The sequence below is a fragment of the Streptopelia decaocto genome, assembly GCF_964273445.1.
Source record: "Streptopelia decaocto genome assembly, chromosome: 2".
In the NCBI taxonomy this organism is placed as follows: Eukaryota; Metazoa; Chordata; class Aves; order Columbiformes; family Columbidae; genus Streptopelia; species Streptopelia decaocto.
The window spans coordinates 104684414-104711656 of NC_138655.1; the positions used below are offsets into that span (position 1 = coordinate 104684414).

The window sequence follows — 27243 nt, forward strand, 5'->3', positions numbered from 1 at the left end:
TTACAGCTGACAGGAGGGAGGAATTAACCATGTGTAGAGTCATTCCTGATGTAAATTGCCGTACTTAATGCTATTTAGAAAACATTTTCCAGCCAAAGTATGCTGACCTGTGGCTCTGGTCCAGCATCAAATTCAAACAACAAACTTGAATGTTGCTATAAAATAAATTGGAAGAAAAGACTCTGTAACACAAATACTAAAATGCCAGTATAGAGGAAATAATCACTTTGACTATCATACATTTAATACTGTTCTGACCAGAATGTAAAATACCATCTCCTGTTTACAGAAATATTTTTATAAAACCACCAAACATCAGAGCAAGTAAAATAACAAGTTTCCTGTCATCCTTGTCGTTACATATATATGAAACCACTTCTAGTTCTAAACTTGAAAAATAAGCTGAGATCAAAATGTATTCTCTGGTCCTTAAAAGCCAATGAAGCTCCCATTAGAGTTGATGAAAATACAGTTAATTAACTGACAAATAAACAAGATGTATACTTTTTTACATAGCATAAAGTTACCAAATGGCAGTAACACTGCTGGGTGACCACAGGATGAGGACAGCTGTGTTTTTTCACTATGGGAAACCATTTTCTTCTGAAATGTGGTACAATTCAATATGCCCTACAGATAGAAATATACTATATAAAACTATATCATAAAGTATAACTCCAGTCATTTCACCTGATTATTACTTTAGTAAAAGATAAGTGCCAATAATCATTGCTAGATTTCTTAATCATTCCAATAAATTTACTCAATCTTATTAATAAATACAGATCAAGTCACAACTATGCAAATGTGCAAACTCAGCGTGAGTCTGACGACTGCCAGTGTGATGCAACTTGGAACTGATCATTTTTGGTGTCAAAATATCTTTCACTTGTGAAAACATGGGTTTTAGCTGAAGAAACTGTTAATTGTCAAACTCAGCATGCTGTTAAAACAAAAAACAACTGAGGGAACAAAAAAAATCAAAACAAAACAAATGAGAATTTTAATTAATTGTTTTGTATTTTGCAAAACAATAATTCAGTTATTTTTGTTAGCTATAAAATGTGAAACTTATAATAATTTGACCTGAAGAAGTAGACCTTTTAACAACTTTTAAACATTTGTTCTGTCTTTCCTCACATTTTTCCCCCCTGCATACAGCCAACCAAAAATAAATTGCTCACACAACCCTACATCACCTGTTGCTGTAGGAGTCTAGCAGGTGGGCCAGTTGGTGGCCTTAGCAAAGGCAGATGTGGAAGGTGTCAGCAATGATGATGATTATATTACATGCAGCATATGTCCAGTAGGAAGTAGACTGAGACTATCAATTAATTTTATCTTGATAGCTGAACAGCCACACAGTAGAATTCATTTTCAGGCACTACTGTTTTGTGTGGGATCTGAACCTGAATTAAGAACTCAGCATTCCAATATTATCGAAATTTCCTTTATATGCTGGTTTTCAATTAATAAACCCAACTGTATCACAAATTTTCAAACTTTTTTATCTTCTTCAGACACATACTTTGAATTATATTGGTGTGTGCATTTAAATTAGAGTTAATACTTAAACTGACCAATTGTCCTTCATTGAATCCTCTAGGCAAGCTGTAGAGAAGCCACTTCTTTGACTGTGTTTGCTTTTTAACTATTTTATATCGATAAATTCATGTCAGAAAGTGAAAAGCGTACTGGGACAATCTTGAAGCACTCCCCCCATCCTTAGAAAAACAAAGGGCTATGTTATGCCTTAAACATCTGGGATTTGTTACTTTGGGTGGAAACGATAGATGGCAATGGAGACAGACACCTTGTAAGATAAAGGCAATTAACAGTGTTGTTGTGAAGGCCTCATGGCCTAATTGGGATGATAGAGATGAACCACCTTTTGGACAACTAATTACCAGAAGAAACCACAAACCAACACCTACCCGTGACGGGCAGAACAACTCACTTCCGGTCAGTACTGTGAACCATCCCCTAGTTTGAAGACCCCAGACCCATTTCCAGAAGAGTCTTCCTAATTAGCATGAAGAGTAAACAGGGGGAGGAGACAAACCACCCTCTGCTATCTCACATGTAAATGAACCGGGTTATAAAACGACCTCACGTGTAACATTTGGTGGTAGCACATAAATCTTCAACGTGTCCACCCACCTCCACAGGTTGATGCGGGACCGATGTACCTGTGGAGCGGTGATATCTTACACTCTCTCTCTCTCTCTCTCAGTTTTCCTTCTTTCTCTCTCTTCCTTTTTCTTGAACATACTAAGGTAATATCATTGTAAGTTCTGCTGCTAAAGTCTTGTTCAGTTTTACATTATAGTTACTAATTGTTGCCAGTCCACCATGCTTGGAAGGGCTTTTGCTGTCAATGTATTGTTAAGTTTTGTGATATTATAACATACTTTTGCCAAGTCACTAATAGCTGTAATTTGTATTCCACCAAGTGCTTTTAGTAAATTCATAATTGAATTCGACCTCTGGAGTGATTGTCTGTCATTCACTTCACATTATTGTGCAGCAATACCCAGAGTTAACTCACACCTGATGTCACCTGGTGAGACAGGGCACATGTTGTGTTCAGAGTTAACTCATCCCTCATCCCATCTGTTGGGACGGGACAAGTACTGAACCCCAGGAGCATCTGAAGAGAAGTTATAGGGCATCCAAAAGCAGAACTCAAGACTTCACAGCAGTTTAAGGGGCTAATCAAATTTCAGGACAATTTTAGATTAGGACATATTTCTACAAGTGGCATATGGTAGTGTGAAGTTTGACATCAATCAAAGCAAATGTAGGTTTACTGTACTGCAGAAGTGCTCTGTTTTTTTCTATGAAACTGTAAAGTACTTACTTCTAACATGCTACTGAACTAAAGCAGCAGCAGCTGTTTTATTCTCCTGTAGCCCAGGACATGCCCAGACACATTTTGTTCCTTTTTTGACCTACAACTTGCTCTGCATTTTCAAAGGGTTTCATTTTAAAACATAGCAAATCCCATTAAAATTAATCAAAACCTGAAAACAGCTTAAATGGCAAATTGACTTTCATTACTCTACTGATTTCAAGGAAGATACACTAGACGTGACTCTATTCTGCTTAGAAATCTGAAGTACTGTCCAATTTTCCAACTGCAGAATGTTATTCAACCATTTTTAATATCTCACATTTTTATTATTCTGCACCACTTCCATACTTTCTAGAATCCTTTTATAGCACTCATCTTAATTTCCCCAAACCTAGCTAATATTAGCACATTAATTTCCACTAAACCAACTCCAATTTGAGAACAAAGTAATTAAGCTCAACAATGATCCCTTCAGTATATTTTTGTTGGCTGTCATAAGCCTTTCAGCTGCCATATACACAGAGTGATTTGGATTCTCCATCATCTCCTAAAAATTGCACTGTTACCTGCTTCCTAAGCAGCTTCCAAATTCCACAATCTCTTCACAACACTATCTCCACCTGCTAAACTATAATCCTCTCTCATTGCCCCCAATATCTTCTAAACCCTTGCCCATCTTCTTCTGGAAACTCTGAAAATGATTTGATGAAGAGTGACGTAAACAGAGAGAAGGAGCATCCCAAACCAGATTTTCATAGCTTGAAAAAATGAACAGTGGAAGCAATAACCCCTTCTCATGTATTGATTAGAACTAGTCAGTTAAAAACCAAGCAAGAGAGGAAAAAAGAAGTAACCAAAGCCATGACAGAATGGACTTCAAAAAATGAAGGAAAAAAAAAAAGGCAGAACAATTAAAAAGCTAAAAAATAACTAAATTTAAAACAATTATTTTCATTAATATTGAAGCTATACATGAAGAAGTATATGTTTTCCTTTGTATTTCTTTTTACAAACTTAGTATTTAAATATTCAACTACAGTTGAAAAATTACAATGTATATAGTGAATATTTTGAATCCTCCTGACCTCCTTAAATGTCTGTTTAGGGGAAGAGTTAACTCTTAGAAATATTGAACAAGTTTTACTACCAAATTATATTAAATAAAAAAAAGTATTCTGATCTGTTTGAAACCTTAATGATAGGAAAACATATGAATAAAACATAGTAGCAAAGTATGAGGGGAAAAAACAAGAAATAAATTTGTTATATTAACTTATTTTAAAAATATCACACTAAAACACAACAGACAAAGCATGTCCCTTAAATATTAAAATGGCCTATTTTTGTAAATACCCATATCCCAATAAAACATCAATAGTCAGACACAAACAAGAATTGGTGGTGTCAATAATCCAGGGATTGTAATCTGTATTTAAATTTGATACCTTTATTTGTAGGTCAGGCTTCTTATTATAGAGTAATAATATTGTATTTTAATTAAAACATAGTAAAACTACAGAAATGACATTAATATAGGAGGAATGTGGGGAAATTACTTTGTCTGAAATTACTGTGTGGCTTGTTACTGCAACTCCGTGCACAGGTAATGTGCAGCCTTAGTCACCCCTCTGGTAATCACTGGCAATACCAATTTTGATAAATTTTTTTCAGACTTTTGTCACATTATGTTTGCATAAGAAAATACACAACAGAAAAAAGCCCTAAGTTTTCCAGAATGACAGTAACCAGAGTCATTACCATTTCTTAAATTCCTCTTTAAATAATAAATAATCACTATGATTATTTAAAAGCTGAAGAGAAACAGAAAAGGTTGCTTTCTGTAAACTCTCCTTCAAATTCATTCAAAAAACTTGTTTAGCAAGCTCTTGCTTACTGTCTTGGATAAATTATTATACCAGGAATACACGTGCAAGATGTCCTATGCCTTCCAAACATGCCACTCCTTTAGTTTGTAGGATTGTGAATCATTTACTGAAAGCTTCTGCAAAGTGAAATAGAATCTTGTTGCAAGAATTATGCCTTTGTTTCCATTCTAAGCCTCTTACATATGAAAGTGAGGAGGCACTCTACCACGTATGCCATTTTCTCTCTGTTAGTCCTGTTGCAGGGTGTGCAAGTCCCAGGAGCCCTGACTGCAAAGGAAGGGTGCTTTCTGGAGTGCTTTGCCACCTTGGCTCTTCTGTAATTTCCATTAGAGAATCTATCATAATTACTATGCTTCCTTGCCTACCCATGTCCATCCATTTACCTTGGAATGATATCCAGACTTGGAGGGAAAAGGACGATCAGGTCACTCAGGGCATTTCCAGGCTGCATTTGGAGATGAGGGCTCTGAGGAGCAAGGCAAATGTTCCTGACCTGAGATGAATACTCAGTGTTGCTCTCTCTTAGTTCCCAAACAGACCAAACCTAGTGCCATGTGCCTGGTGTTTGAAAAATACTCGTTTTGATGGAAAGCAAAGTATTTTATGAATCAGAGCACACCTTAAAATAATGAGTGGGGAGACTTATGAATAAGAAAAATCACAACATAAGATGCCACTATTTTTGCTGATGCAATACAGAGGCATTATGAATAAAAGAGCAGATAAAAAGATGCTCACCACCTTACTGCAGGGAAATGTCATTAATAATGGGCCTTAATACAGGAGATAGAGCTTCAGTAAGGTCCATGTTGCCGCCATTGGAGTTGCTCTGCAATTAATCTGGGAGAAATCTCAAAGAATATGCTGAAATAGGAGAGAAATTATCTTGAAATTTGTTTTGATTATGCTCGACTTATTTATTCACGATTTTGTCAGCAAGAAAGCATTGCTTTTTTTCAGTCACTGACAAAGAAGAGGATCTATGCTATTATCACTCCTCCATCATAACTCCAGCAAGGATTACAAAGTTTGGGAGACAAAGAATCCTTTAGTAGACTGAATTGACAGGATTTTGTGTGTGTGTGTTTGGTCTTAAAATAGAGAAAGATAGTGAATTCCTGACAAAAGGCATATAATAAAAGGATTATCCAAGTTAGCATGGCATTCAAAAAACAATCTAACCTTTTTCTCTAAACGTTAGTTCACGTAGTTGCATTACTTTGAATAAAAATGAATCTTGACAACAGTAATACTATAAACATTAGAATTGCTTATCATTTTTCCTGTGTTCACAGGAATTCATGTACAATACAAAAGAGTCAGCCCACAAAGGATGCCAAGTGATTTGACTTAATAGATAACTGGATTATCTTTCTTTTGTCCAGCTGTTGCTGCATGTGAGTCCAAAGAAAACTAGACAATGACATTGGGATGATGCATGCAAACATATCTCAATTACCTTTGCACTTCTCATTGAAGTATATGTGTATATTCAGTTGCTCCACTTCAATAATGAGCCAAGTGGATGTTAAGAAGTTCTGTTGGTAAAACCCTGACTTCACAGAGGAAAGACCTAATTTGGCCTTTGGCAGACCTTTGGTTATCACTCATTACCGTTCTTTGTTTCTTCCATATTCACAAAGTCTTGATGGTGTTACAGATTTCTTGTACTTGAATGTGATTGTGAACAACAAAACTGGTCATCAGGTGACAGATCAAGATGCAGTACTAATCAGAGCTAGATTCACTATTTTTTTGCTTCATTGAGACTAAACCTGATCTGTGCTTAGCATAGTAAATGTTGATCTGCATTGATCATTAAATTGTGGCCAGCAATCCTCTCATTTCCTTAGGACTACTACATTCAAACACAATTTGCACAGAAGTCATTAAACAACCAAAACCAAAATCCCCAATCCAAACTAAACAAAACTCTCACTACCTCCAACTCCCATTTGGAGATTTTGTAATGATATTTTTAGATCTGTGGATGAAAAATTGCATAGTGGTGCAGAATATCATCACAGATGAATTATCTTATATGTCTGACAATTGTTTTGGTCTGCTTGCAATTTCAGATTTTCTGGAAAAGAAATTGGTTCAATATCTCTTCCAAACATTCTTGCTACTTGACACAGTGCTTTGCAAAAAAATGAGGAAAACACAGTCTATGCCAGAGGGGACAGATGATTAAAAAGAAAAGAAGCTTTGATCTGTTACTCCTGTGTCATCTGAGAGTAACACCACTGTAAATACTATTAAGATTTTACAAATGTGTATATGAAATCAGAATATGTTACAAATATCTGAGGCAGAGACACAATAAAACATCAAAGTGGAATGAGTAAAGGGGAAAGAGATAAAAGGTAAAAAGAACTTCTGAGATGGACTAATGTCAGTAGAAAACAGATTACTAGCTTTTAATGTGGTGGGAGACAAGTATAACATGTTCCAAAATACAAATTCTTTTGTGGATACAATTTAAACTTGGTACAAAAGATTCATTATAGCTGATCATCTAAGTAAATGCTTTGACAGACATGTAATTTTAAAAATAGCTTGACTGATATTAAATGTATCTTGAATTCATTAGTTAGTAAGTTATGTATAATATATAATTGCACATCTGTAGATTAAACAAAGCATCTTCATGGCTGTTGTGGCAATGCACAGGATCTTCACAAGCTGCAGGTGAAACCCCACTATTACTTGTGGAGCATACATTTTCTTTACAGAGTCCACGTTGACTACCAAAACATTCCAGCAATTTCTGCAAAGCACTATTGGGGTAGGCTTCCAAAAGAAACTAGTATAATGGGTCTTTTCTAAGGTAACTGAAATAGCAGCATATACCAATCCGCTGCTTCTTTCTGAAACTTATTACAGTTTAGCAGCTACATCGGTAACTGATTTCAAATCTTCAGCTGCTGCTTCTGAAATGCTGGACTGCATTTCCACTCCCTGCGTCTTGTTCACAGCTCTATCTTCACCATTGCACTGGCCAACAAATGTCCAGATGCAAAGATTAATTTCCACCACTAGTTGTGTAAACTTTTTTTTTTTTTACATCTGCAGATACATTTTTCCAGAAAACTTGTATATTCATTTTTCTATTCCTATTAATCAAGTGAAATATCTTTCTCACTCCTTATTCCAAGAATCTAAGGCAGTGATCAGAACTATTTTTTTTTTTTTTTGGCAACAAACTCCATGAAAACAGAAGATAGTGTCCTTTTCAGCAAAACATGCCTACTTTACAGAAAATCAGAGATCAATTAACTTTTTTCATCTTCTCACATTAAGCAAGTCTCACATAACAAAATATTTCAAAAGATACATTGAAAAAATATCTTGTTCAGGTAATTCCTTCTAAGAAGCAGTGATCATTACCTGGAGGCCGTCTCCTTCTATATACATTCCTACATGTAGATAGATTTCCATGAGCAAATCTACAGATAAGTATAGCTTGTGCCACAAGCACATAAAAGCACAAAAGTTCAAGAGACAATATGCACTCCTCCTGCAGATTAAAATGGCAATGATGTTACACAAACTTGATTTTAAAATTCCTAGTGCTTATTGCATGCTTCCTTTAACCCTTAGTAAAAATCTGTCCTCATACACACTCAGACCATATTAGCTGGTCAAAGACAGACACTTTTAACATTAGCAAACATATGCAGGTAGAGTATGAAATCATTGAAGGGGTTTAATGGAAAGAATGGATTATATTATAAAGAAAATGTGGAAAAGTAGGGAAAATGTATGTGAAATTATACAAAAGGTGAAAAAGGAAATTATTTCAGGTACTCAAGTTTCAGAGACAATTCAGAAAAACATTTTAACAGCTTGATTCGATAAATAACATCAAGCAGACGTAAATAAAAAGTGTAGTAAAAAACCATACTCAAACATACTCCTGGAATAAGAGGTATGTTGGGCTGTTCAAATTGCTACACATGTCAGCAATCACACCATATCCATTCTCAAATTCATATGCATTCTGCTGTGTTCCAGAGGTTTGTCTGATGGACTCACTATGAGAAACATGTATGATACAGGGGATGGGATCTGATAACATTACTAAATTACTAACATTACTAAAAGTAGTTCTTACAAAGCAGGACTTCCAAACTCCAGACATTAACTAAAGACTGTTTAATACAGCTGCTGGGAAGGAGAAAGGCTTTCCAAATGTAAAGCCTAATATAGAAGGGACAGCTCAATGCCCCAGGCTGTCAGTTATGGGATGTCCTAGGCTAGAATTTAGGAAAGCCTTATAACCTTCAGATAACGGGTAAAAGTCACAGCCTCAAGAAATGAAACAGTACCATCTCATCGGTGAAAACAAGGCAGACAATGTTTCAGTAATAGTTGAACACTTTTCTTACAAGGTAATGCAGGGCAATGAAGAAAAGGCCAAGAGAAGATCATAACACAGTAGGGAATGGAGGTCTGTCTTATGATTCTATTGTTTTATGCACTGGACAGAACCATCTTCTCTTAATTGCCTATGTTTAGCCTGCTTCTTCATACATTTGTTCATGACTCACATTCATCTCAGGAATGGGAATGACAAAAGAAACACTGGATATTTTTACTGCATATTTGAATAAGAAAAAACATCCGAAGTAATGCAAATGCATTTAGGATCCAGGTGAAAGATAAATTTTTGTCAAGACATGTAATGTTATACCATCTACAGCCATTTTGTCTGAAAAATTAATAAACTAATCTGTTTTGGTCATTCATCAAAAAAGATGACTTTTCCCCAGAACAACCTGGGATCATGAAGAAGGAATGTCTGTGACTAGTTGTGTGAAAACGTTAACCCTGGATGGCTTTGAAAAGTTTTATAAAACATGATTCAGTACAAACAGTGGAGTAATTATTGCCTTCCTCTATCTTTCTTTTAAGAATTAAAGAATGTGAATATTTTCCCACCATAGGCAGAGCACATTTACAGGAAAACAACCAGTTGGGAACATTCTGCTATAACTGCAAAGTTAAAACTTAAATGTACCACTTTTTCTTAAAAAGGCATAGTAAAGAAACTATGGCTCACAGCACTGCATTTAGACTTTCCATAGAGGATTTCTAACATTCACAAAACCCTTATCTGCTACTATTATTTCTAACAAACACCAAAGCAACATGTAGCCTTTTTCATTTAGTGATATGGATTAAGTCTAAGTCCTACACAACAGCAAAGATAACTTGGAAAATTAGCAAAGCTAGTTTACCAGCTAAAAGTATTACGAAGATAAAGTGAAACCAAGAGACTCATGGACCACAGTGTCTACAAACCTCAAAGGAACTGTTAAGAGATAAGCAATAAGCCCAGAGTGAAACAAAGACATAAGATAAGGATGGACTAATGGACTGGAAAAAATGACCTCTTAACTAACCATTTACTTACCTAATATTTACCTAAGAAGACCCATATTTCAGAAGAAACATTTAATCTATGAATTGATGTCTGCTACAGTTCCACAGCAATATGACAATGACTAAAGAAAAAAGAAATCTCCAAAAGCTGTTGGTTTCCACCTCTAGGATATGAGCATGTAGGTCAGAGCGGAGCAAGGACATTGTTCCTGCCTACCCTTGTGCTAGAAAAATCACTAGAAAGTGAAATTGATTTTTCTAGAACAATGACAGGGAAGGGAACAATCAACGTATGCCATCAGGCTGGACAAGATATATAAAAGCTCATGGGCATGTTTACTGAATGAACATTGAGAATGAAATACTGAAGCCTAAGCAAGTTTTCGAGCAGCTTCCATTCATCACTTAGTGACTGCAGAAATCCCGTTCTTCTCTTAGACTCTTTTTGAAAAACTATGTTTAAGCACGAATGATATCTGCAATGAGCATTCTAGATCATTTAGCATCCAGGGATGTGAAAGTTTATATACTAAGTTTTGATTTGAATGGCTACTTAGGAAAAACACCATATTGCAATTTTTAACTTTGTCTTTATCTCATATACCCATAAATCTTATTTGTTACTGGTATTCACAACTGCTTTATTGTAACTAAAACAACCAAACAGAAAATTAAGTTTTCTATTTCACCTGTTAAACTCCTGAATTCACGAAGCTGCTGTCTCATATCCTCCAAAGACAATAGGCATGAAACAGTAATTCATGTACTGCAGTAACTCTGCTTTATGCTTTTCATATGCTGCCTGCAGGCACAGTGAATAGGAATAAAAATTGGAACACAACACCAACAAATCTTGTTCTGTTCTCTGTATCTATGCTGCTAGCTCCCACACTCTGACTTTTTATTACAGTTCCTACAGCTCTGGGAAGTCACAGACCCGCAGACACAGTGAACACAGCAGCTCTCCTTCCTTCAGGTTCTTGTTCCCAGAAGGAAAGGAAAAATGGTATAAGCAGTGTGCTGTTCCCTCCCCATTTCAGAGGCTGAGATCAGTGGGCCGTGGAGAATTTTACACCAAGGAAGCCAGAAGCAGGTGTTATTGGGGGGTCTAATGACAACACTGGATGAAGATATATAATTTTATTAACTAGCATTTTGCATTCTTTTAGTATATTGACTCACTGTCCTGTATTTCACCTTGCTTCTTACAGCAAAAAAAGGGAAGCTTCTTCCTATAAAAGCAAAGTGATTCTATATCCTGCATTGCTGTGTTCCCTCTTGTTAGCCAGTGGGCATAAAAGAGTTTTCTTCTGTCTCCAAGTTACTGTTTGCAAATAAAGGAAATGTCTTTTCACCTCCCCTAACAATTGGAAAGTGTACGGGCACTGAGAACTCAAAACAGCTAGCTTTCTGCGTGTCCTCAGTACTAAACATATCATTATCTTCTCAAAATTGAAGTTTCCAAGGAAACAAGAAGAAAAGAGGATATGGGAAATGTAAATTTAAAAGAGCAAAACAAAACAAAAAGTCGGATGTTTATTTTTTCTGCTAATTTATATACATGCGTACGCTGTTATTTATCGAATCAAGTTGCAATTATGGTCCATGGGCTTATAATTTCATTCATATATTAACAGCACTAGTTACTTGGATTGTCAAGATCAATCCTCTGTCATGCTAATAGCTGCATATTCACAAAGGAATTCTTGTTCTAAAAGCTATTATCTAAATAGACAATATAGACAATAAGAAGCGTCCGCCTCATGTTGACATAAATAAATAAATAGTAAAAGTCATAAAGGAAATCTCTATTTGAATCAGGAACTGAAGACAGATCTCCTCGGTATGTCGTTAATCGACACAAAGACTGTGGACAACTGCATCCACTGCAGGCTCCCTGCTCGAAAATGGCTTTCCTAGAAATTTAGAGTGTACCTACAGTTTTATTGTTAATCATGATAATATGGTGTGTTTTCAGCAGAGATGTCTGGTTTTGCGCTTTCTTAAGAAAGTCATCAAGCTATCTTGACTAATTTTGTTTTTCTGATGATCTTTTGTTAAGCTTTGAGCATCATTTAAAACATATTTGGCTGCAAGTTCAAAACAAAGAAAAAAAAAATCAAATCCAAAGCAGTGAGGAAGGAAAACTGCATTTCCAGATAGTCTTTAGATACTACTAGAATAGGACTGTTCATCCAGCTTTGGACAGAAAACTGGACCAGATGACCTTTAGCAGTCCCTTCCAACTTGAATTATCCTAAGGTTTTATGAGACTGCTGTTTTGGGGAATGCCTGCAGAAGTCACTTATGATTTGATTTACATGAAACATCTTATTACTGGCTTCTCTCAGAGTAAGTGGAAAGGGACTGGCATTGTGACCTGTAAAATCACTCCCAATCGCTACTGTCGGCAATGACTTTAATCTGTTCACTGGGACACACGAGTTATTTTGCTTGGATGAAAGCCCATTATTAAGAAAAAAAAAAAATTGACTTGGAAGAATAAAGAAACAAAATGCAAAATCTAAAACTCATAATAGAAGAATAAGAATTCTTAAGTTTGATTTTCATGTGTCAAAGCACACGAGTATGAGAGTTGTGATCACTGTGCCCATGGCCAAAAAGAAAAAAAAAATAAAAACAAAACACAACAAAACAGGCTTTCCTCAAATACAGCACTTAGATGCAGTTTTCACTGCATAAAAGCACCTGTTCAAGTTATCAGCAGCAGCATATACATTAGTGTAATTGTATATGCCTTGACTACCTTGTCAAGAACCTCATAACCAAATGCAGCAAGAGTTATAGTTCACTGATGGCTAGCAAATTAACTGCTATGAATAGATCAATAAACAGCCTTGCTCCTGATTTGTTTAAATATGTTAAATGGGCAGTTTCTCCCTGAGAAGGAATCATGTAGTAAAGTAATGTGATCCCCAAAAGGCAAAAAATGGAAACGTTTAGTTGCTGTACTGTCTTCTCAGTTTTCTCTGTTCTCTTTGGTGCACTAGTAGGTTCTAAGTGGATACTTCAGTGTCTGAAAGGTGTAAAGGAAAAGTTCTGACCTAAAAAAGCACCTTCAGTTGAGGCTACAAATACTGTCCTCATCCCATAAAGTCTACACAGGTTTTACCACTTGCTTCAATACAACCAGGATTCCACTTCCTGAGGAATACAAAAGTGTCTTTTTTTTTTATTTTTCATTTCTTTGCGTGGGCACCATGCTTGCAATGACTTATACAGAAAACTGTGTAGTAGAAGAAGCCACATCAGTACTTGGAGTTGTGCTGTGAGATGAATAGGGTGTCATTATATGTTTAACAAACAAGGCAATCCTCTCCCCTCCCCACCCTCCAAAACAGAGAAAGGTATGAAAAATTAGTTCCTGAGCTTAAAAGCCACAGATTGAAGCCAAAAACACATAGCTTAAAAACAAAATGTATTGGCCCGTTCCCCACTAACACACAGACAGCTGTGCTATGCGTACATACCATTACAGGTGTTACGCAAACATTGCAGAGTGTTTCTTTGCTGTTGTTTTGGTTAAAATCATCTGCTTTTTTTGTTTCTTTCTCTCGCTTACAGGAGAAACAAAATGGAACAAAACAAAATACCTCCCTGGAAACTCACTTTTCAGACAAAAAAATGGCTTATAAAGAGTTTCTAAGAGAATTTATCTTTCCATATAAAAGGTGAAAACATGAAGAAAGAGGTATCTGCAAAATATATCAAATCATTTCTGAGAAGCTTAAAAATGCAAATATCTGGAATTTATTATTCTTTAAAGAAATTTTTAGAAAGTTATTATTTTGTGTACTTCTTAATTGTTCATTTAAATCTACAAGCTAGGACAAACATCTGCAATTACAGTACATCTTTCTTTTATTACGGTACAAAAATATACTAACAAATACAATTTGGTCCTGAAATAATAGTCCTATACATTTAAAGAAGGAGAATCCAGCACTGTTCTCTATGTAAACTATGAGCTTTCTATGCACATTATCTCCAGCCTGTGTCCCCAAGTAAATTTGCCTTCTAAATACCCACCCAAAGATACATTCATATACTACTTGCCTAATGCATATTCAAGCAGGGAGCTTGTATCCATCAGCAGAACCTAATTACGATAATTCGAGTTAAAAATATGATTTAGGATCCTATACATTAATGCCCAATAAGGAAGAAATTATTTTTGGAGTCTCTGTGCTATGCTAAATTAAGCAAAATGATAGCAACAGTGACAAACCATGCATTAGAAATAGTTCAAAAACAGCAGGGAGGAGGGAGAGGGGTAACAAGCATTACAGTATCTATTAACTAACAGAATGTTTATGGAAATAGGGATAAGATGCACATGCATGCCAAAAGAATTCTTATCTATAGCACCATAAGAAAATATATCAAAATAAATTAATGAGGTGATGCAGCCTTAAGTATAACACCATAAGCATCCAGCCATTAGTTTATTCTAAAATGCATTTTAATTGCTCCTATCACAATGACCTCCTTTCACAATCATGAAAATGTTTTATATGTTTCCACTTATAACCCAATATTCATTAAGTACCATTAAAGATTTATTTAACATCAAATGTTACCATACACAATTAGAGCATAGATAAAGTACTTGGTGCACATTAAAAGAGTTTCTAAGACTGAATTCCTTCTTTATGTGCTGCTTCAGTGATTCTGGAACAATGAATACTTTTGACTTTATCAGTTACAGATAAGATGTGTTGAGAAGGCACATACAGTAAGCAGTACTAGGACTCTTCCTGTAAAGCTACACAGCAAAATGAGAAACTCATAACGAATCTTCTTGTAGGTAATACCATATCATATTTCTCACACAACCACATTACTGACCATGCCAGTCTCTACAGTGTGTAAGGCATCTGATTACCCACAAATATTCTGTGGTTAAGAAACTATCTCAAAGTTAGTACTGGAAAAATTCCAACCCTCATTCAGGCAGTGGCCTTGCTGACTGTAGCATGTGAAATCTGACAACCAGAAAAACAGGATAAAGTTCAAAGCAATTTTTCAATGCCTCTACTGATTAAATTTTCAAAGTTACCCTGTTTACCAAAAGCCGCCTGCTTTAAGAAGTGACAGATCTGAAAGAAGAACACAGATTTGTGGTGCAACAAAATGCATTGTAGTAATACACAAACAGGCAAAATTTCCCAAGAAAATAATTTCTTCTGTATTTTCAATATTTTACCTCTTTGTGAACTTTAATGAAGGAAAACAAAGAAGTATGTTCACTGAATGGACTGATTTAACACCAATACCTGTTGAATTGTTCAAAGTTCTTGAACATTGTATTTAACTGATATCCCATTCTCAGCCTACCTGGTGTATTCAGCAGCCGGGACATCTTGCAAGAATAGGAGATAAACTGCTCGCAGTATTCAGCACTACTGGTAATGGCAGAAATTTGGTCCATCGTTGCACTGTAGTTGAGCTGCAGTACAGATAACTTTTCCGGGCTGCTGCCTCCCACAGAAGTCTGCATTTGCAGATCATGGTACACAGTTGTCCAAACTTTATCCTCTGAAAGAGAGGGGGAAAAGACAAGACAAAAAGTGGTAAAAGACTGTGCTGGTTTGACTGAAAGTGAGCTAATTTTTTTCATGCAGTTAGAAACCTTTTTTTTTTGTAGCTAGCACATTCACTATTTGGACTTAGCTTGGGAACAAGAAGATAACACCCCAGGACAGAGTTAATGTTTTTAATTGCTCTGGTCTGAGAGCCAAGGACACTCTGAGCTCTGCCCACAGGTGTGAGGCATCGAGGAAGGAGGGCATGGATGGGGCAGAACTTGACTGACATCCAGACTGATCAATAACAGTATTCCATCCCATTAGCATCATGCTTCATATCTAAGAAGAGTGAGGATCTTCTGGTTAGTTCTTCTTTTTTTTCGGAGCCCGGACAGAGACCTGTTCAGGCAAGTTCTTTGTTGGAGTTTCTTTGGTTTGGCCTTTTGCCATCCTGTTATTTTGCAGAACCCCTGGGCCTTTCTGCCATTTACTCTCTCTCCAGGACTGGCTATTTGAGACCAGGTGCTGTGTGGATGGAGTTCGTGAGAAATTGCATTGAGTAGCTCTTATTTTATATTCTATTTCTATTTTATATATATTAGTAATAGTAGTAGTAAAATACTATTATTTTGGTTTTTTTATTAAACTGTGTTTATCTCAATCCACGAGTTTCTCCCTTCCCTCTTGATTCTCCCCCCTAATTGTGGGGAGGGAGGGCACAGCGAGCAAGCGGCTATTGTGGTCATATTGCTAGCTTGGCTTAAACTGCAACAAAGACACACAGTGGAACTGAATTAAAAAACAGCTAGGTCTTTGACAAAAGATAAAAATGTTCTGCAAGATACTTTTTTGAGGAGTAGTGGAGAAGAAAGGCATTGCACATGAAAAGTCATCATATGAGAGTGTAGCTGCAGCACCTATGAACCAATGAAAGGAGGAAACCTTGACTGCTTTTGTAGTTTCGATAATCAATACACTGTGTGAAGAGACTTCCTTGCTAATGGTGACTAATATGGAACTAATAAGGATTAGCTTTGATCAGAAATTGATTAGAAGGACATAACACCGATGCGCTAAAGATTTAAGGTTTCTATGTGAGGAAAATTTACTGTGCATGGTAAGTTGCGGTGGGCTAGAAACAGTACTTTGCAGTACTGTAAGAACAGGGATGCACCAGATTCTTATGTGATGACATCATTTAGTGATTAATACTGAAAACACTGTAGTTTATCAAGGTTTCCACATTTTTACCTAAACAGTGTTACCCAGGGTAAACCAAAATTACTGCTTACTGAGACTTTTAAATAGCAGCACCATATCACCTCCCTGCTTGTGGTTATGGTACAGGTATCAACATAAGAAATCACAGAAGTAGGAGACAATGAAAATATAAAAGCTTTAGTGTGAAAAGACAAAAGGAAGGGGGAAGGACAACCTCATCTGGTAATAAGAAATATAGTAGCATTGACTGAATCTCAACACTTCCCACAGCATAGTGCACATGCATGTGTGTAATATCCAGCCTACAATAGACTCTGTACGCTTTTTACTGCTTTAAACTACTGAACAGCAAGTCACCAGAATTATTACTGTGTGCCATTTGTCAGTAGTTACCAGAGGAGACTTAATATGAGATGTCATAATAATGAAACAACACTCCACACACCTCTTGTTGGAAGATTTGTGGAGGCTGAAAGGTAGTTTAGAAAGGTAATACAGGAAAGGCACAGAAATTTTCCTTTTATAGACCAATCATTACTTTTCCTTATAGGGACATTCCAAAGAACCAAAATGAAAAAAAGTATTATCTGAGAAAGACATAGGGTTTCAGAATTAAAACAATGAAAATTCTGTCAATATTAGTGATACTGTTTTGCTGGAAAAATACTATTCTATCACTTAGATATGAAGAACTTGTAAATTCAAGTTGACTAGCTACCAGTGTAAAAAACCACTGTCTCAGCGGATACTTACTACATACAGTGTTCATCTCAAATAGCCAAGGATTGAAACAGGTCAGTCCTCCTCTGTATTACTACAAAAGGCTGACAGTAAATGAAACAAATAAAATTCTCTTTTTCCTACAGATTATCCTTTAGCATATTACCACAAAGCTTCCTAGAAGTGCATCAGGTCTTGTCACTCATATTAGGTTGGTGCAAAAGTAATTGCAGTTTCACACCGTGAATTTTAAATCAATATAACTAGGTTCAATCACATCTTTGTTAATCAAAATAGGAATAGGAACCATTACAATCAACACACTTTTGCCAATGAGAAATAGTCTGTTTATTCCTGTAGCATAAAAATCCATGCTTCAGGATTCAACAAACTCTTGGAAAGCATTTGCTGCATCCTGCTGGTTGTGGAAGCACTTTCCCTGCAAAAAGTTGTTGAGATGCTTGAAGAAGTGGTTTTTGGATGGCAAGGGATCAGGTGAATGTGGCGGATGAGGCAAAACTTCATAGCCCGATTTGTTCAACTTTTGAAGTGTGGGTTGTGCAATGTGCAGTCAGGCATTTGTCATGGAGAAGAATCGGGCCCTTTCTGTTGACCAGTGGTGGCTGCAGGTGCTGCAGTTTTCATTGCATCTCATTGATGTGCTGAGCAGACTTCTCAGATGTAATGGTTTTGCTGGGATTCAGAAAGCCAGAGTGGATCAGATCAGCAGCACAGAACCAGACGGTGACCGTGACCTTTTTTTGGTGCAAGTTTGGCTTTGGAAAGTGCCTTGGAGGTCCTTCTCAGTCCAACCACTGGTCATTGCCAGTTGTTGTACAAAATCCACTTGTTATCACGTGTCACAATCTGATAGAGAAATGGTTCACTGTTGTTGTGTAGAATAAGACAACACTTCAAAACAATTTTTTTTTTTCCCAGTCAGCTCATGAGGTACCCACTTATCACACTTTTTCACCTTTCCAGTTTGCTTCAAATGATGAACAACCATGGTCAACGTTGAGTTCTTCAGCAGCTTCTCGTGTAGTTGTAAGTGGATCAGTTTCAATGATTGCCATTGACTGGTCGTTGTCAGCTTCCAATGGCCAGCCACTATGCTCCTCATTCTTGAGGCTCTCATCTCCTTTGTGAAATTTCTTGAACCACCACTGCACTGTATGTTCGTCAGCAGTTCCTGGGCTGAAGGTATTGTTGATGTTGCAAGTTGTCTCTTTTGCCTGACAAGCCATTTTGAACTCAAATTAGAAAATCGCTTGAATCTGCTTTTTGTCTATTATTATTTCTGTAGTCTAAAATAAATATAAAATAAGCAGCAAGTAATAAGTCAGTAGCAAAAAAATAAAGTGAGAAAAGCACATCAAAATGATGTCTAACATAACATTTATTTAAGAATATATTTGATATCAAATGGCAAATTTCAGCAATGCAAAAACTGCAGTTACTTTTGCACCAACCTAAAATTTATCATCAATAGTTATTTCACATTTTAAGTTTTCTGTTTTTCTTTTAATTTTATTTTTTGCTGTTTTATATACTTCTATTAGTGAAGGCTGAGTCAAAGAAATGTGTCTTGGACTCAGAAGAGGAAATGTGGAACTTTACAAAAATCTGTTAGAATCTATCCTGGTGCCTCAAGCTGGCCCCATTTCCTGGATGAGCCAGCCAGGCCTTTGCCCCAGACAGTTCAGCTGGTCCTGCAGAGGAACACCACTGACCACCCGGAGTTGCAGAGATGAAAACACATCATGCTACCAGCTTCAGTATATTTATCACAAAAACAGATTCTCCAGGGAGATCACCAGGAAGTTTCAGAGAATACTAATTCACCTGACAGGGCTTTACAGTGATAAAACCTATAAAATGTAGTACACAGTAGTAGGTTTTCAATTCATCTATGTAAATCTCATACTGTTTAATGTAAATCTCTGAATCATTCTAAAACCTGTGGCTAAACACTGCACTTCAGTATTTTAACTACATGAAAATACTTTGATAAACTGAGGCACACTCAAAAGTGCTTCAGTACTTCTTCACCAAGTTCACAGAAATTTACTTACATACGCTGATGAGCTTCGGGTGTGATCAAGAGTAAAGTTAAATTTACATGTTACTTCCGTACTCTGCCTTATTTTCCTTATTTTTCACTGCATAGTGTCAGGCTATTTTGGATTACATGGAATCATGTAGAACCATGTGTTTGTAAGTGATATGGTGCAAGTCTTTCCAAGCAATTGTTTGGAGATAATATAAGCAAAGCAGATGGATCCTTCACAGGCAGTACACATCACTAGCCAAATGAGATTAAATTCAGCAGGTGATGCAAGATGGTTATTATTTTAATATTCATATCCTTAGTCCAAAGCTCTATATCACACCCAATATTATTCTTGCAGCAAGAAAAAAAAAAAGGCAGAGGAAAGGAAGAAGAGTAATTCTTATTTCTGTATTGCTTTCATCACACTCCCAAGTACTGAGGAAAAAATTATAATTGTCACTTGTCAAGTTATATAGAGAATACAACACAGTTTTGTTGAGAGTCTAAGATGGAAGTTCACTGCAGATTAATTTAAATAAAGCATAGTTTATACATTCACTGACAGCAATGTCTCATTTTTGGCAGAAAACAATGTGCATGTAAGTGCTCTAACATGTTAGTAATGCATGTACTAGGCCAGTTAGAGGCTCATCTTGGATTTCTGAGCCAGCAAAGACTCCTAGATGACCCATTAGGGAGCCATAGGAATGTCATGAGCAATAGGAGTTGCATTAGGGATCATGTTAGAGAATCACAGAATGTTAGGTATTGGAAGGGATCTCAAAAGATCATCTAGTCCAATCCCCCTGCCAGAGCAGGAACACCTAAATCAGATTATAGAGGAACACGTCCAGGCGTGTTTTGAATGTCTCCAGAGAAGACTCCACAACCTCTCTGGGCAGCCTGTTCCAGTGCTCTGTGACTCTCACTGTGAATAAGTTTCTTCTCATATTTAAGTGGAACCTCCTATGTTTCAGTTTGCACCCATTGTCCCTTATATTATCATTGTTTATCACTGAGAAGAGCCTGGCTCAGTCCTTGTGACACTCACCCTTTACTCTGGTCCCTGCGTATGACAACCCCACAGTTCACACCATGTGTCTGAGGGCCTTGACCAGTCTCTTCTTGAACACTGTCAGGCTTGGAGCCGTGACACCTCCCTGGGGAGCCTGTTCCGGTGCCCCACCACCCTCTGGGGGAAGAACCTTTTCCTAAGGTCCAACCTAAACAAGGTGGATGGATGATGGCAGAGTGGTGGATGTGGTCTACCTTGACTTCAGTAAAGCCTTTGACACAGTCTCCCACAGCATCCTCACAGCTAAGTTGAGGAGGTGTGGTCTAGACAGTAGAGTAGTGAGGTGGGTTGCAAACTGGCTTAAGGAGAGAAGCCAGAGAGTGGTAGTCAATGGTGCGGAGTCTAGTTGGAGGCCAGTATCTAGTGGAGTGCCTCAGGGGTCAGTAGTGGGACCAGTATTATTCAATATATTCATTAACGATTTATACGAGGGAATAGAGTGTACTATCAGCAAGTTAATGACATCAGCAAGCTGATGACACTAAGCTGGGAGGAGTGGCTGACACACCAGAAGGCTGTGCTGCCATCCAGTGAGACCTGGACAGGCTGGAGAGTTGGGCGGGGAATAACCTAATGAAATTTAACAAGGGAAAGTGTAGAGTCCTGCAGCTGGGCAGGAACAACCCCAGGTTCCAGTATAGGTTGGGAAATTACATATTAGAGAGCAGTGTAGGGGAAAGGGACCTGGGGGTCCTGGTGGACAACAGGATGACCATGAGCCAGCACTGTGCCCTTGTGGCCAGGAAGGCCAATGGCATCCTGGGGTGTATTAGAAGTGGGGTGGTTAGTAGATTGAGAGAGGTCCTCCTTCCCCTCTACTCCGCCCTGGTGAGACCACATCTGGAATATTGTGTCCAGTTCTGGGCCCCTCAGTTCAAGAAGGACAGGGAACTGCTGGAGAGGGTCCAGCGTAGGGCAACGAAGATGATTAAGGGAGTGGAGCACCTCCCTTATGAAGAAAGGCTGAGGGAGCTGGGTCTCTTTAGTTTGGAGAAGAGGAGACTAAGGGGTGACCTTATTAATGTTTATAAATATATAAAGGGTGAGTGCCACGAGGATGGAGTCAGGCTCTTCTCGGTGGCAAACAATGATAGGACAAGGGGTAATGGGATCAAGCTGGAACACAAGAGGTTCCACTTAAATTTGAGAAAAAATTTCTTCTCAGTAAGGGTGACAGAACACTGGAACAGGCTGCCCAGGGGGGTTGTGGAGTCTCCTTCTCTGGAGACATTCAAGACCCGCCTGGACATGTTCCTGTGCGACCTCACCTAGGCGTTCCTGCTCCAGCAGGGGGATTGGACTAGATGATCTTTTGAGGTCACTTCCAATCCCAAACATACTGTGATACTGTGATACTGTGATAAACCTTCCCTGGCACATCTTCCTGCCATTCCCTCAGGTTCTGTCATTGGTCACCAAGGAGAAGAGATCAGTGCCTGTCCCTCCTTCTCCCCTTGTGAGAAAGCTGTAGCCACCAAGAGGTCTCCCCTCAGTCTCCTCAAATGGCTTCCCCTCCAAATCCTTCACCAAATGATCTTTTACTAATCACAGATAACTGGATGAGCTCAATTAAAGTTTAAAATTAACCGTTTAGCTTAAATAAGTATGTTTTAAATAGAATTAATTACTTGGAATTATAAGGTCATGAGATTTTTAATACGCTGTCTGCTTCATGTTACTTAGTAAGCTGAATTTGCTGAAATCCAAACTGCTACGACATTTGATACAATTCTAGAGAAAATAGCCTCGTGTAATTTAGTCTATACATTATGTTATGTTGAAGAACTTCCTCTCCCACAGACAGATATCATAGTAAGATTAAGTTCATTAAGAATTACTTTTTTCTTAAAAAGAGAAATTACCATCTGTTTCATCAAAAGGAAATTCAAGTGACATAATTTATTTGCTGAAAACACCTTTTAATTGCAATGACTTGTTTAGAGTCCTGCCAACACACTAGTTGGTCTTCACTAAAAAAAAGTGAATTAAAAAAAATATTAATTAATAATGATTAGAAATTAATCACTAATAAAAAGTGGAATGAATTTTAAAGCTCCCTTTATCACCAGCTACTCAAATAATCAAATATTAACATAAGTGAATTTTCCAACTTCATATTCAACATATTTTGTGATGGCGATAGTATTTAACACTACTCTATAACAATGACAATTTTCCACATACTCAGTTTCTCTTGTTATTGCTTTTTCCTCAATCATTTGCTTGGTGCTCACCCAAGAAAGAAAACTCGCTTCTAAGAAGCAAATCAAGTAAGGGTTGTTTGGCATTGGAACAGGCTGCCCAGGGAAGTGGTTGAGTCACCACCCCCAGATGCATTTAAAAGACATGTAGATGTGGTGCTTAGGGACATGGTTTATAAGTGGACTTGGCAGTGCTGGGTTAACAGTTGGACTTGATGATCTTAAAGGTCTTTTCCAACCAAATGATTCTATGATTCTCCAGTTTCCAAGAAATCAGAAAATAGTTTTATTTCTCAGAAACAATCATTCTCAGTCTGTCTCTGATGAAATATTAATTGATCAGAGGGTTTTTTGATGGACATACTTCTGTGACAAAATTTGGCTGACAGGCTTGATAAATGTCATCCAGTATGGTTACTTTTATCATACTCAACCACACCTTGGTTTCTGGTTGAAGCCTCAGAGAAGATGGCTTTGAGAAAACCTGAGCATATGAAACAATTCATATTCCTTTCACGACTGTAATTATTTACCAGTCCAAAAGGAAAATTGCAAGTCCACAGCAATATTCATGGTGTGCTCTGTCCATCAGCCACAGACAAAATAGATGTGCTAGTAGCTTTAATCCTCAAGCTGATGGCATTTCTTCTAGATGGCTGTTTTCTTGATCACTAACACAATACTGACTAATTACTTTTTAACCAAAATGTTGCTGGTTGACAAGAGTTATATCCCAAGACTCTTCCTGTTTGTCAAACATATTCGGCATAAACTTGTAGGAAGACAAGCGAGGAGAAGTGGTTTATGCTGATGACCAGTACTACACTGCTGATACCTCTCACCTGTGTCTTCTTTAAACCAGCAATGTATATTTAACATTCAGATAACATAGAAGGATGGGATAGTTAGCTGAAAGCTCAGTAAACTCCAGTGTGAGGCAATACCTATGACAAAGACAGGGGCCAGTAATTTCAAGATGTAATAAAAATTATATGCATCTCCATCTGCTGCTGGGTGCTTTGTATTTGTTGTTAAGAACTGAAGCCTGCAGGCCCTATTGGATTTCAAACTACTATTTGACAATGGTATTGCATCAACATTTAGGAATGTGTTTCCTTCACACATCAACCTGGAGACAGCGCTTTACTAGACATCATAATTCTTACCATTATCAGTGCATTTGTCACTTCAAATTAGATTACTGCCATGTGTTCTACAATATGCTACACTACAAATCACTCAAAAACTGTACAAGACAGACCATTTAAAAGTGCACTGCCTTCTAGGGAGGATAAAAATTACAATCGTAATCACCTCATATTATGAGATCTCCAGTTTTATTTTCTGGTAAGAATGTAGTTGCTATTTCAATTTCTGTTGAATTGTGTGGGATGGTACCACAACAGTCATTAGCAATGTGATTAAGCTAAGCATTTTTTGGTGCTATGTTGTAGACACAAGACCTGTTGCACACAATTGATGTTGAAAAAAATCACAGCAGACAGCACACTCTTCTTCCTCCTTCCTGATTTTTTTATATCTCTTTGTATGTGTATAGATAGAAAAGTTTAAAAGTATATATAACAATTTGAAACTAATTCTGCTACCGACCTCAAAGGAGCTGCACTTGTTTTAGAGGAATTAAAAATGAAAATCTGATTGAAGTTAATGAATGTTTTGACAATCTCAGCTGAGATTTGCAAATGTCAATTTTTCAGTAAAGTTACTCTGGTGTTAGGAATTCTATTGCTCTCATCTTACTAATGTAGAAAATGGGGTTTAGATTAAAAAAAATCCAATATCCAGAAGAAAAAAAAGAAGAGTATGCTTATGCTTATTTCTACTGAAATCAAAGTCAGTGAGTTTCTTGACCTATTTAGGTGAGAATAGGATCAATCCCAAAAAGTAATTCAACCATTCCTGCACTAGTTTTCTGCTTCTACTGTTCCTTTCACTGCTTCTTCATCAAGATAATGATGAATCTTCAAATGTGATTACCAACTTCTGACTGGATATTTTCATTTTTACTTACAGACATTGTCTTCTGAGACAATGAAACCGTATGTTTCCCCTTGTATTTATGTAGCCTCTTTCATGACAATTCAGCAACAAGAAAACTGTACTTATTTTGTGAACTTACTGTGATATTGAATCACATAAGTTTATGACATTTAAAATCCATATGTAAGAGACAAAGATGCTTTGCAAGATACAATGGAAAGAAGTGGCCAAAATAAAGTTTAAGGGAACTAACTGTTACCAGAGAAGTGATAATGAAATAGCTGTTCCAACACAATGTGTTAAAAACCTGAATGGACATTACTGAAGTGGTAAGCAGAGGACAACTTCTTCAGATTACTAGAGAAGATTTCAAACCATTCGGCATAGTTGCATGTAAAAAGAGTATCTCAAGAAACAAACACAGATCACTCATGCCTTCCAAGAAAAAAGACTGCAGCAACATAAAACATTGCTATGCTGAAAAACAGTGCATGGGGGAAATGCTTAAATCAGCTATGGGCCATGATGTAGAAAATGACCTCATATAGGTGTTAACAGAAACAAGAGTTTTAAAACGATTATAAATTGAGAGAAAAAATAAACAATGCGGCACTGTTCAGCCATATGAAGGAGGACTTGGATCATTTAAGTGCCTGGTTTAGCAGATAGCAATTGCATTTCAGTTTAAATTAAGGATCATTAAGTCAAGAACAAAGGACACAAAAGAATTACCAGCATGGTTGTTTTCAGCACAATGACCAGAATACGGGCAAGGGCTGGAATTTTTTTTTTATGGTTCAATAACTGAAGAATCAACAACCGCTTCTACCTTCTGAGCAGACGCTTCATATATAACTTGGTTTTATACAGTTGTAGATCAAATGCATCTATCTCCCTTGAAGTGTTTTTTAAATCAACTACTGCCTGATTTTTTCTTTTATAAAACAAAACAGTACAATTCTTTAGCTATGATCCTAAACAGGGTTTCCTGGAATCACTAAAAAAAGTACCAGAGTTTAAAAAAATATTATTCAAAAGGATATCTTGAAGAAAAGGGGTCTTCAAAGTTTTCACTATGTTAGTTTGAACCTTAAGAAACCATTTTCTGAACTATCTTGACTGAAAAGTCGGGTCACTTTTCATTTCCACTCTGTTAAAGCAGCAGAACGAAGACTAATGCAGGTCTCAAACTGTTATCACTGAACAAACTTCAACTTTCTTCCTCCCATGAGCTTTCGAGTGGTTGAATCCTTTGACATACTCTTCATTGATCCAACTTAATCATCTCAAGAACAACATCTTTCACTCTCTCACATTCTGCTAACTCCTCTCCTTGGACAGACATGGAAAGGAATGTAGTACGTTGAAGTAGTCTTTCTAATTATTCCATCAATAAACTGAATGTTAGGCAACCTCCTGAAAAGACTGGTGTGAAGAATTTTAAGATACATGTTTTACTTAAGTACCCTGTTTCATTTTCAAGAATGCAGCTTCCTTTTGATACTGGCTTTTTGGTTATTTGCAACTGAACACTGGGAATGAGAAATCTGAGTAATTGCATTTCTAGCCAATATTGTTTTTCATTTTGCTTTCAAAAGGAGTCTCCAGATTGGAGAAGTTACAGTTCAAAGTTTTAATCCACACTCTTGACAACTTAAAATAAGTTAATCATTATTCTGAATTAGGGTCTTTTCCAACCAAAATGATTCTATAAGCCCCATTCAAATTTAAGAATCCCATTTGAAGATGCTGTGTAAACTTAACCATGTTTTTTTGAGGCATCGCCCAACTAAATAACAAACACTACTGTCACATGTAGTTCAGTGTAACATCGTGCTTCTTCCTTTTTTGACATTTCGGCACTTGTTCATTAGAAAATTCAAAAACCACTTCCATTAGTTGTCACAGGATAGACAGTAAAATGAATTTTATTTACATTGTGACTGACAGGAGAATTTTCATGTCTTGAATGTCTTTATTTCTAATCTCTCAAATGAAGCATGATTTAAAACTCCATAGTACATCGCAGTGCTTTAGTGATTTCATTTATCATAAAACATCCATGCATTACGTTAAAACACATTCTATACAAAGCTTTTTAACACATTTGTGGTTTGAAATATGGCACAGACTGACATTAGGAAAAAAGAAAAAGCCAATTAGACTTCATATTAAAGTTGGCAACTTTAGTGAAGTCTGTCTAGAAGTTTTTCCTTTCCTGAATGTTGTGATCTCAAACTAATTCTATCTCAATCTAAACCTAAGGTAGAAGAGAGAAATCACAATTTGCTATGC

The 27243-nt window shown here is 36.9% G+C and overlaps 1 protein-coding gene across 1 annotated transcript in view; it reads right to left on the minus strand.

The window, feature by feature from the left end:
• CNTNAP2 (contactin associated protein 2) overlaps nucleotides 1-27243 on the minus strand; it is a gene marked incomplete at its 5' end in the record, with an annotated part of 1159740 nt that overhangs the window by 335959 nt on the left and 796538 nt on the right. Inside the window, one exon of the mRNA XM_082045698.1 lies at nucleotides 15487-15687. Coding sequence (XP_081901824.1) covers nucleotides 15487-15687 — 201 coding nt within the window. The remainder of the gene's footprint in view (nucleotides 1-15486; nucleotides 15688-27243) is intronic.